The following is a 12,997-nucleotide window of genomic DNA, read 5'->3' as shown; positions in this document are numbered from 1 at the left end:
AAGTAATTTGATTAATATACAGATATCACTTAATATTTTGTAGTTCAAGCATTTTGAAAAACTGAGAAAAAAGTGAAGAAACTTATGATGTGCATTGGGAGGGGACATCTTGTGCTAATTGAGGCAGAAACCTGCAGCACTTGGCAGAGCTGAACTTATCTTCACTGGGAAATTTCAAAAACTTATTTGTAAAGAGTGCTGATAAGATATTCCATTAAAATACTAAATATCTATTACTTTGCTAAGACTACATATACACACCAGATAAATATGTATTTGCATATCTGTATATATGTATTGGTGTATATATACATATACATATAATGCATATGTCTTTATGCACATGTATGGATATGTGTTTATAAATGCATGTGGGAGGGGTATGTGTACCCCAAGAAGTATTTTACATTATGGTCTATATCTTAGGGCACCTGATTCCATCATTTGCCTCTCTTTGTATTCTGAGTTAAGTATTTACAACTATATTTTCACTGAGCTATAAAGCATCTTTCCAGGGCCTTAATGTCCCTCACTTTTGTACAGTGGAGGGAGAAAGGTATGAGAAGTGTCAGGCTAGAAGGGTCCTCCCAGGTGGTGGAATGTCAGTGGTTTTCTTATCCATATACAGATTCTCCCTGAAATGGTGTTAGACTACCTTATGATGATGGGTCCTTTGCCCCTTCGGTTGTGGTGCCACAGTGACATCTTTTTCCCTTAGCATTTAAAGCTACCTATGTCTGTATAAATATAGCCCTCCAATGTCACCTGAACCCATACTATGAATGTGAAATGTTTTTTAGGGTGGCTTATGATCACCTTTCCACTGAATGCAAAACATTTACCAGTCCTAGTTTATTATGGAGACAATTTGCTGTTGAGTAACCATGCTGTGTGTGTGTGTGTGTGTGTGTGTGTGTGTTAAGTGGAGTTTGATACATGTCCTCCTTGTTTTAAGACACCATAAAAATAAAGAACAATTTTATAAAAATGGCAAATAGCCTTACACCAAAAGTAGGCTTCAGTTTTCTACTTATTTCTCTAGGTTCTCTTTTTCCCTTTGATTTGGGGCTTGTACTTTTTTAATACCTTCAAATGTGTGTCTCTGTCTCTACCTGTGATCTATAAGTATTGTTTTTTCAGCTAAGAAGTTGAACTGAAATAGCTGGCTTGCATTGCCTGACACCAAATCTGATTTAATGTACTTTAATCAACTAAATTATCTTTTAGATGATCAAATTTTCAAAATGCTGGCTAGTAGAAGCAAGTTGATTGGTTTCTTTGTACTTTTCTATGATCTCATTAATCTTTGGTGTGGCACATAATTTCTGTCTCAAGAAATCCTAATCTCACTCTCCCTTTCATTCCTCAAACCTAGAAACAATAAATCTCCAAGAAGATTTTGTTTATATTATAGGAAAACACTTTCAGTCATGACCAGTGTTTGGGCATTACAGTTTCACACTAGTGAGATGAAATTCTAGACCTTTTTCGGTGACAACAATTAAAACAATAAATGCAGCTACTTTACAAGTATGGATTTATAAATAAAGATCTGTATAATCATTTCTAGTCACAGTGTTCTTATTAAATACTTTTGTTCTATTACAGTACAGCATTTTCTCTTATGCTGAAAAGTCTTAAATGCTAATGTTATAAATATCACAGCATACTAAATTCCTTTTGAAGGATACAGATATTTTATTTCTGAAACAAAGATCACCTAATATATTAAAAGAGAACAACTTAGTGTTATTTAAATTTTTATATCAAAGACATAATTAGATTTTTTTATTTCAAATGCAAATAGTTACCTTGCTTTTTGGCACTTTGACATATTTGTACATTATGAAACAAGAATTATTCCCTTTATTAAAATTTTTGAATATATTCACTATTCAAAAAACATTAGTGTGGCTATATTTCATGTATGCTCTAGACTTCAGAAAAGATAATCATGGTACTAAAGATTTTAACAGAAACCAGATTTTATAAGACATTATAAACCAAATAAAGAAATTAAGAATTTATCCTAGCATCAATAGTAAGTACTTTCAATAGAGCAGTGATATCATTGTCTGTACTATAGAAAGCCAACTTCTGCTACCATGTAATAAATCAATATATTGAGGTGCTGCTTCTATAAGATTTATTTTTTTAAAGACAGTTCTTGCAGTAAGTAGGCTATATATGATGATCTGCAGTATATATATATATGATCTGCAATATATATATATATATATATATTTAAGAGGAAGAGTCAGAGGTTGCCAGGCAAAGAATTGTATAGACAATCATTCATAGGAAATAAAGTATATTAAATTAAAGTAAGAAAAACACATTGAAAAAACCTTAAGTAGACTAGTTTTATGGAGAAAATTAAGGGAAAGCATGACAGGAAAATGGAGCCCATTTGTGGAGGGCCAGCCTCTGTATGGTTTATTTGAAGCAGGATGGAAGCAAAGAGTTTGAAAGCTCTGAGTAATTAATTTAAGCAATGAATCTGAGCAATTGATGAGATTACTGGTTTACAGGGGTGTGCCTGCAGCATGTAGAAAATATCAGAGATTTAATTGGATTTGGCCAAATAACAGGAGCTGGTAGAATAGTTAGGAAATTACTCATTTTCCAATATTTAAGTTCACAGATAGTGGTTATTACACTCAAAAAACACAGTGGGAATATAATGGTGAAAAGAAAAAAAAAGTCCCTGTTTTGTGGTACATCCTCATGGTACATACAAATAAATAAGTAAAATAGTGCCTGGCGGTGGCAAGTGATATGAAGAATGATTGGGAGTGGTAGTCTCAGTAAGGTTATTTCAGTAAGGTTGTGGGTGACAGCACCTGAGGAAGTCACAGTTGAACAGTCACCTAAAGGAAATAAGCGAGGGAGCCATATGAATATCCAGGGACAGACATTTCTTTTGTAGAAGAGCCAGCAAAGGCGAAGAGAGCCCATAAGCTAATAGCCAGGAAATGAGTTGAGAGTTGCTATGAACAATGGGTTACCAAAGACAGAGAGAAAAGTTTTAAAAATACAATAAAAAACAAAGAATGCAGGCTAGCAGACTAACTTTAATGTGGTAGAAACTGATTTTTAATTATGTCTCCTAAGAAATGACTTCCCTAGAGCAGATGTAGGTGCTAGGGGCCTGTGTTAGTTTGATAGTGCTGACATGACGAGGTGCCACCTACTGGGTGGCTGAAACAATGAAATCTTAGTTTCTCACAGTTTTGGAAGCTGGAAGTGCACGATCAAGGTGTCAGTGGAGTTGGTTTCTTCTGAGGCCTCTCCTTGGCTTGTAGACGGTCATCTCCTCCCTGTGCCTTCACATGGTCTTCTCTCTGTGCTTGTCTATGTCTAAATCTCCTCTTCTTATAAGGACACTATAATATTAGATTAAGGCCCACCTCATATTCTCATTCAACCTTAACTACCTCTTTAAAGGCCCTGCATTCTAATACAGTCTCATTCTGAGGGACTGAGTGTAGGGTAGGGGTTTAAGATATGGATGTTGACACCCAAATAGTCAGCGCATAACAATGCCATTTTCTCAGATTTGGTTAATTGCATTATATGAGGGGTGGGGCATGAGAGAATTTCATGTGAGGGAAATAGCATACAAAAAATATAAAGAGAGATGTAGGAAATTAAGTATTGACCAAAAAAAAAAAAAAAAGAAGGATTTCATGGAAGTGACTAAAGGCAAAATACAGTAGGGAAGATATACTCAGTAAGAGCATGAACGCCTAACAGGTCTGCACTTTATTATGTATATTAAGAAGAATTGCTTAAGGGTTATGAGCAAGAAGGTGCTATAATCAGAAGGGTGCTTCAGGTTGATTGGTCTGTGGGCAAGAGTATATAGTGATCAAGTGCAAAACACAAATCTCATTAACGGTAGAGGTTGTTCGTGCTGGAAGCACATCTATGCACACCGGGGTTTGGGTAAATTGTTATTTTGCTCTGGAATGGAGAGAAATTTGTCACTATGTAGTGTCTTTATATTGACACTTTGAAGGGCATCTTTGTATTTCTGCCACAGGCTATCCTTTGTTTCTCTTGTCACAAGTAGAAATAGAATTCATTCTGATTATGGCTGATTTCATGGAATTTTGTAATGTTCCGCCTGCCAGTAGAAATAAGCTGAGTAGTATAAAACTAAATACAAAAGGAAAAATAATTAAATATAAATATTCACTGCTTATTCTATACTTTGCTAGGATTGCATAAGCACACACAGGTACATATATGCACTCAAAGCTGAGCTCTAGCTTTTTGCGCAAATTCAAAAACACAACATGCTCATTTTTAAAATAAGAATTCCTAATACAGTTAGAGGTTGGTACTCACTATTCATAATATACATGACCAAATACTCCCAAGTTCCACATTTTCTGTACCTAGACTTTAATATTATTTATATGGTGTATTCAAGTTATTAGTCAACATCGAATGTAGAGTTTAAGACTTATAATATTCTCTCGTAACACATTATCTTTCAATATTCTATTGAGAAATCTCTCTTTCTCTCTCTCGCTCTCTCTTTGTTCTTTGCAGACACCATCCATCTTCGAGTACTTGAATCCTCCCCAGTTGGCACAGCCATTGGAAGTGTGAAGGCAACTGATGCTGATACTGGGAAAAATGCTGAAGTTGAATACCGAATTATTGACGGTGATGGCACTGATATGTTTGACATCATAACTGAGAAGGACACACAGGAAGGCATCATAACTGTGAAAAAGGTGCACTACCTCAGTATAAATAAGCATCCGACTGTTTAGAAAGTAGAGATTCCAATATGTACTATTCCCTGTTGCATTATCCATTAAGAAATCTCACCATCACGTTCAAATGTAATTTATATTGTGCATAAGTCTGAGGGAAATAAAGCCAAAGATTTCCTTGGACATTTTGACCAAATGTTTCATTGACTGAAACATAAAACATGAGATTTTACAAAATTTACAAGGCCAAGTTAATGTATGTGTGATTATATTTCTGAGCCACATTAATAAAAGCCCTCCATTATAACATCATTTTCTTAAAAGAAAAAAAAAAACAAAAACAAAAAACAACCACACACACACACACACACACACACACAGTTAATAGCTAATAATGGCAATATGTCATCACAGTTGGAGGCATAAAAAGTAGCATACCATCTATCCAGATGTATGAAGCAATAATTAGAGTTACTAATAAAAAGAGACAGCATGGATTGGAAGATAATTTAATTGTTCACATTTTCCCTTCTGCTACATAAATTAAACTTTTCTGCTAACATATGCTCATTGGTAGTTTAAAGGTACAGTTTTTCTTTATTGTAGAGTCAGTACCATTATTATTTAAAAAAAATAATAATAAGGCACAATAAAATTTAGGTTCCGCTGAAATATCCTGAACACTCTGTATGCATAAAGTAACCACTAAAGCCCTGGTTAATCGTGAAACTATCCTGAGATTCTATTGCATGGCCCAAGGTACACAACCAACTGATTTTAAATGGACAGTGACCAGCAAAGAAGATTGGGGTAATCTGAAGCTGCAATTTTTTGTTTGTTTGTTTGGTTAACAAAACATACTTTTTAGAGAGGATGAGAGTTGAGGGGCTTGATATTATACTTGTAATGGTTAAACTATATCAATATTTAAGGAACTTTTTGTTTCATAATATAACCTAATTCCCAATTTGCTATATTTTATTTTTTTCTTTACCAAAAGTTTTATCTTCAGTCTCACATAATTGTTGAAAATTTTATATTAGTCTTCAAAATTTCATAAAGTTTATGTTGTACCATGAGCCCATTAAACTGAATGGAAATATCACAACATACATTTAAAAAGATAGCTGAACTTTTTTCTTAGAAAAAATTAACCAATACCTCAGCACACACACGGACATACAAGCACATAATCTGTGATACCATTTGTTGTAATGAAGCACTATATGAGATTTCAATCTTTTCCATTTTTTCCAAGATTTCAAATCTCATTTTCATATGTTCTGAAGTCTCACACATTGAATATATAAAAAGTAAAAATTGATTCCTATTGATATGTGAATATTACATTGTTATTTTTATTACTTCCGTTTATTTACAATTAATGAACTTGAGGTAAAGCACTCAATCAGGCTTTTAAAATCATACAGTAACTTGGAAGGAACGTATAATCCAATTTCCCTCACTCTAATTTCATGATTTTTTCTTTTATGCAGCCACTTGACTATGAGAGCCGAAGACTTTACACTCTAAAGGTTGAAGCAGAAAATACACATGTGGATCCACGTTTTTATTACCTAGGGCCCTTCAAAGATACGACAATTGTGAAAATCTCCATAGAAGATGTGGACGAACCTCCCGTTTTTAGCAGATCCTCCTATCTGTTCGAGGTCCATGAAGATATTGAAGTGGGCACAATCATTGGTACTGTAATGGCGAGGGACCCAGATTCCACCGCTAGCCCCATTAGGTAATTATTTCTATGTTTAAGACTAAAGGAAACCGTTCTGCAGGTAAATGCAGAGCTCATGAAATTCTATTTCAAGTTTTTAATACACTGAAAGATAAGGAGGTCTCTCAATAAGTTGTCCATAAATGTAGTGAGCACAAGTGATTAAAATTGTCTCTGTTTGGGGGAAAGGCATCCACCTGAAACATGGATCGTACCATCTGTTTGTCTTCTTCAGGTATTTGGTCTGATCCTGGTACAGAACACTATTTCACGGGTTCAACTCTACATTTAAAATGTAACCAAATCACTTTATTTGCACTTTTCAGATTCTTAAGTAATAATATGTGAGATTGAGATGAGTCTTAAGAATTAAAAATAATATAATTATAGCAGTGTTACAATGCAGGTATAGTATAGTTTTAGAAACTCCCCTATATGCCTTCTGTCAAAGAGGGAAAAGGGGTTTTGGGTTGTTATTTTGACCGGCAACCTTATGGTTGAGAGTACGCATTCCAACCCACTGAGCCATCCAGGAGCTCAGCGGCAGCTCAGCTCAAAGTGCCGTGTTCAATCTTAGTTGCAGGGGGCACTGCCTACCATCCCTTGTGGAAGTCGAGGAATTGAACTGGCAACCTTTTGGTTGAGAGCCCGTGCTCCAACCAACTGAGCCATCCGGGAGGCAGCTCAGCTCAAGATGCCATGTTCAATCTTAGTTGCAGGGTGCAGAGCCCACCATCCCTTGTGGGACTCAAGGAATTGAACTGACAACCTTGTGGTTGAGAGCCCAGTGGCCCATGTGGGAATCGAACCAGCAGCCTTCGGAGTTAGGAGCATGGAGCTCTAACCACCTGAGCCACCGTGCCGGCCCCCTCATTGAGGTTTTTATTTGCATTTCTCTAATGATTAGTGATATTGAGCATGGTTTCATGTCTGTTGGCCATTTCTATGACCCCTTTAGAGAAATGTCTCCTCATGTCCTCTGCCCATTTATTAATTGGGTTGTTTTTTTGTTTTTTTTTCATGTTGAGTTGTATGAGTTTATAAATTTTAGATATTAACCCCTTATCAGATGTATCGTTGACAAAAGTCTTCTCCCATTCAGTAGGATACCTTTTTGTTTTATTGATGGTTTCCTTTGCTGTGAACAAACTTTCTAGTTTGATGTAGTCCCCCATATTTATTTATTCTTTTGCTTCCCTATCCCAAGGGGATATATCAATAAAAATATTATTAAGGGTAATGTCTGCAAATTTACTTCCTATATTTTCTCCTAGGAGTTTTATGGTTTCCAATCTTACATTTAAGTCTTTAATCCTTTTTGAATTTATTCTTTATATGGCTTAAAAAGGTGGTCCAGTTTCTTTCTCTCTTTGTTTCTTTGTTTCTTTGTTTCTTTCTTTCCTTCTTTCTTCCTTCCTTTCTTTCTTTCGTTTTTTTTTGTTGTTTTTTTTTTTTTTTTTTTTTTTTTTTTTGCATATATCTATCCAGTTTTCCCAGCACCATTTATTAAATAGACTATCTTTACCCTAGTGTAAATTCTTGCTTTCACTGTCATAGATTAAATGACCACATAGGCATGGATTTATTTCTGGGCTCTCTATTCTGTTCCATTGATCTACATGTCTGTTTTTATGTCAATACCAGTCTGTTTTGATTACTATAGCCTTGTAGTATGATTTGATGTCTGATATCATGATGCCTCCCACTTTGCTCTTATTTCTCAAGATTGCTGTGGCTATTTGGAGTCATTTATGGTTCCATATACATTATAGGATTATTTCTTATAGCTCTTTGAAAAATGGCATTGGTAATTTGGTATGGATCGCATCGAATATATATATATATATATATATGTATCTTTAGGTAGTATGGACATTTTACTGTATTAATTCATCCTATCCATGAGCATGGTATGTGTTTCCATTTATTTGTATGTTCTTTAATTTCTCCCTTCAATGTCTTATAATTTCCTGAGTACAGGTATTTCCTTCCTTGTTTTAATTTATTCCTAAGTATTTTATTGTTTTTGAAGCAATTGTAAAAGGGACTGTTTTCTTAATTTCTCCTTCTGGTAGTTTGTTATTGGTGTATATAAATGTACCTGATTTCTGAATATTAATTTTGTATCCAGCTTCTTTACTAAATTCATTTACCAATTCTAATAGTTTTTTGGTGGAGTCTTTGGGGTTCACTATATATAATATGTCTGCATATAATGAAAATTTTACTTCCTCCTTTCCAATCTGGATGCCTTTTATTTCTTTTTCTTTTCTGATTGTTGTGTCTAGAACTTCCAGTACTATGTTGAATAAAAGTGGTGAAAGTTGGCAACCTTGTCTTCTTCCTGATCTTAGGAGAATTCTTTTAGATTTTCCTCATTGTGTATGATGTTATCATAGATGGCCTTTATTATGTTGAGATATAATCCTTTTATTCCCACTTTGCTAAGAGTTTTTATCATAAATGGATGTTGGATTTTGTCAAATGCTTTTTCTGCATCTATTAATATGACCATATGATTCTTATTTTTCATTTTCTTAAAGTGCTATATGACACTAATTGTTTTGTGGATATTAGACCAACCTTGCTTACCAGGAATGAATCCCACTTGATCGTGGTGTATGATGTTTTTAATGTACTGCTGAATTCGGTTTGCTAATATTTAGTCAAGGATTTTTGCATCTGTGTTCATTAGGAATATCAGCATAGAGTTTTCTTCTTTTGTAATGTCTGTCTGGTTTTGGGATCAGGGTAATAGTTGCCTCATAAAATGAGCTTGGGAGCCTTCCCTCCTATTTCTTATAATAGTTTGAGGAGAATAGGTGATAATTCATTTTTGAATGTTTGATAAAATTCACCTGTGAAGCCATCTGGTCCAGGGCTAATGTTTGTTGGGAGCTTGTTGATTACTGATTCAATTTTGTTGATAGTAATCAGTATGTTCAAATTTTCTGTTTCTTCTTAATTCAGCCTTGGGAGATTGTATGCTTCTAGAAATTTATCAATTTCTTCCAGATTGTCTAATTTGTTGGCGTATATTGCATGTAGTATTTTCTTAATTTTTTGTGTTTCTGTGATGTGTGTTGTCACTTCTTCTCTTTCATTTCTAATTTTATTTATTTTAAATTAGAAAGTACTCTAATTTAAAAGTCTGCTCTCTCTTTTTCTTGATGAGTCTGGCTGAAGATTTGTCAATTTTGTTTATCCTTTCAAAAACCAGCTCTTGGTGCCATTGAGCTTTTGTATTTATTTATTTATTTTTTTTTTGCCTCTATTTTGTTTATTTCTTCTCTGAGCTTTATGATTTTCTTCCCTGTACTCCCTTTGGGCTCATTCTGCTGTTCTTTTTCCAGTTCCCTTATGTGTAAAGATAAACTGTTGATTTGAGATATTCGTTGTTTCTTTAGGTAGGCCTGCATTGCTATGAATTTCCCTCTTATGAATGCTTTTGCTGCATCCCATAGTTTTGGGGTCATTGTGTTTCATTTTTGGTTGTCTCAAGGCATCTTTTTTTTGCTGCCATGATTTCATTGTCGACCCATTCATTATATAGTAACATGTTATTCAGCCTCCATGTGTTTGTGTATTTTCTGGTTGTCTTCTTGTAATTAATTTCTAGTTTTATAACACTGTGGTCAGAGAAGATGCTTGCTATGATTTCAGTCTTCTTAAATTCATTGAGACTTGTTTTTTGGCCTAGCATGTTGTCTGTCTTGGGAAGCCTTCCATATGCACTTGAGAAGAATGTGTATTCTTGTATTTTGGGGTGAAATGCTTTAAAAATGTCAATTAAATCCAACTAGTCTAATGTATCATTTAAGGCCACTGTTTTGGTATTGATTTTCTATCTGGAGGATCTGTCCATTGGTGTCAGTAGGGTGTTGAAGACCCCTACTATGATAGTACTACTGTTGATTTCTGTCTTTATGTCAGTCAATATCTGTTTTATACATTTAGGAGCTCCTATGTTGGGTGCATAGATGTTTACTAGGGTTATGTTTTCTTGTTGGATTAATCCTTTTATTATTATCTACTGCCCTTTTTATTATAATTTTTATTTTAAAGTCTATTTTGTCTGATACAACTTTTGCTTTGTCTTGTTTCCATTTGCATGAAATATCTTATTCCATCCCTTTACTTTCAGGCTATGCATCTTTTGACTTGAGGTGGGTCTCTTGTAAACAGCATATGCTTGGGTCTTGTTTTCTTATCCACTCAGCTATGCTTATGTCTTTTCAATGGAGTATTTAATCCATTTATATTTAAAGTGATTATTGATAGGTACATAGTTATGCCATTTTGATATTCATATTTCTGATATTTGTTACTTTGTTTTCACCATTCTTCTGCTTAAAGAATCCCTTTTAACATTTACTGCACTATTGACTTGGTGGTAATGAATTCCTTCAGCTTATTCTTTTCTGGAAAGCTCTTTATCTCTCCTTCAATTTTAAATGATAGCCTTGCTGGGTAGAACAATCTTTGCTTTTCATCACTTTGAATATTTCTTGCCACTCCTGTCTTGTCTGCAAAGTTTCTGTAGTAAAGTCAGCTGATAGTCATATTTGAGCACCCTTGTAAGTAACTAGCTTTCTTTCTCTTGCTGCTTTTAGGATTCTCTCTTTGTCTTTAACTGTTGCCATTTTAACTATGATGTGTCTTGGTATGGGCCTGTTTGGGTTCATCTTGTTTGGAACTCTCTGTGCTTCCTGGGCCTGTATGTCGATTTCCTTCACCAGGTTAAGGAAGTTTTCAGTCATTATTTCTACAAGTATGTTCTTGACCCCTTGCTCCCTATCTTTGCCTTCTTGTATTCCTATCATGCAAGTGTTGCACTTGATGTTGTCCCACAGATCTCTTAAACTATTTTCATTGCTTTTTTATTCTTTTTTTGTTGTTGTTCCAATTGGATGAATTCTACTACGTTGTCTTTTAAGTCGCTAATGCAATCCTCTGCTTCATCTAATCTGCTGGTGATTCCTTCTAGTGTATTCTTCACTTCAGTTATTGTGATCTGTATTTCTGACTGGTTATTTATCATGATTTCTATATCCTTCTTTATGCTTGTTTTCTCTTTGTTAAAATTCTCACTAGTTCCTTCCTCATTCTTATCATCAATATTTTATACTCTGTACCTGCCTTCATTTCACTTAGTTCCATTTCTGGAAGTTTATTCTGTCATTCTGTGTTTGCTTCTGTGTATTAAGTAGATCACCTGTGTCTCTCAGTCTTTGCTGTGTGACCTTATGTAGTATGTGTCCTTTGCAGTCGAATTGCTCAGTCTCCCTAATCTCCTGTGCGCGTATTCCAGAAGTGTCCCTCGTGTTGTGAGTGCTATAGTTGAGCTTTGATTGCTTTTGGTGTGTCACTGGGTGGGATTGACTCCCAGGCTGACTAGCTATGAGGGTTGGCAGTGCCCACACTGTATAAGCTTCTGTGTGAGGACTGACCTCTCAGCAGAGGCTTTGCCCCTGCGTGCTCTTGTGCCTGCTGAGCACTCCTGTTTGGTGTGCTGCTTGTAGATCAAACCATGTAGTGCTCTTGTGTGGTCTGAAGATGGCCTCTGAGTATGTTGTTTCTGGTGTCTCTTGGGCCGGCTCCCATGCAGGGCAATTTTAGCCCTGCCTGTTACTGGCCCGTGGCTATCTCATAGGAGCCTCAAAGCTGTATGTGGTTGGCCACTGTCTATGCTGGACCTGTAGGCATGTGGGGTGGCCTCACTGTGAACTGAGGCTCACTGCCACCAATGTTGGGCCTGAGGCAGATATGCAAAGGCCCAGGGCCCCCTAGGCCTGTTGCTACCTCTCAGCTGCCCAGAAGACCCAGCTGTTGAAAGAACCTTCTTATGCGCGTGTATCTAGCTGGTTAACCTGCTGTTGAGAGTGTCCTCAGCAGCAGCACTAACTGGGTGGGGTGGAGTTCAAGTGAATCAGGAGATGTGACTGGTGGTTTTTACAACGTTAATGCAGATTCCGATCATATACCTGTACCTGGCCTGTGACCACCTTGTATTATACCCCAAGGACACTGCAGCCAGCCTCCCAAATTGGGGTTTGTGATTTCCCAAGAGCTGCTCCCGAGTGTTTCCAGTGCAGTTTTTCGGTCACTATTCACCACCAAAATCTCCCCAGGCCATTGCAGATTTGTCTGCTACTGTAACAAACCCCCTCTGCAGTTTGTGGAGGTGGGACCTATTACCCAGGCTCCCAGAGTCCCCCTGGCAATGCAGCTGTAGGTGGGCAGGGTAGAATTATAGGGGGCTGAAGGGTGTGGTCAGTGGATTTACAAATTCAGTGTAGTCTCATCTTCTGGACGTATGCTGGGCCCATGGCCACCCCACAAAACAAAACAAAGCAAAACAAACTAGCAACACCAACAAAGAAAACAAATATACACACATAAAAACAAGAAACACTCAAAACAAACAAAAATAAAAAGAAAATAAAACAAAATAGAAAAAAGTAGAAAAAGAAAAGTGGAGAAAGAGAAAGAAAAATAAAAGAAAAAGCAAAAAAAAAGAAGAAAAAAAACAAAA

At 35.9% G+C, this 12,997-nt stretch overlaps 1 protein-coding gene across 6 annotated transcripts in view; it reads left to right on the top strand.

The window, feature by feature from the left end:
- LOC109456629 (cadherin-10) overlaps nucleotides 1-12,997 on the top strand; it is a 145,831-nt gene that overhangs the window by 111,394 nt on the left and 21,440 nt on the right. For all 6 annotated transcript variants that reach the window (XM_074329049.2, XM_074329050.2, XM_088796456.1 and 3 more), the window contains exons 6-7: nucleotides 4,561-4,748; nucleotides 6,227-6,480. In XM_074329049.2, the coding sequence (XP_074185150.1) occupies nucleotides 4,561-4,748; nucleotides 6,227-6,480 (442 nt within the window). The remainder of the gene's footprint in view (nucleotides 1-4,560; nucleotides 4,749-6,226; nucleotides 6,481-12,997) is intronic.

The sequence above is a fragment of the Rhinolophus sinicus genome, chromosome 3, assembly GCF_057876585.1.
Source record: "Rhinolophus sinicus isolate RSI-liver-muscle chromosome 3, RSI-T2T, whole genome shotgun sequence".
In the NCBI taxonomy this organism is placed as follows: Eukaryota; Metazoa; Chordata; class Mammalia; order Chiroptera; family Rhinolophidae; genus Rhinolophus; species Rhinolophus sinicus.
The sequence above is the reverse complement of the archived record's forward strand: the minus strand, read 5'-3'. Positions and strand labels throughout refer to the sequence as shown.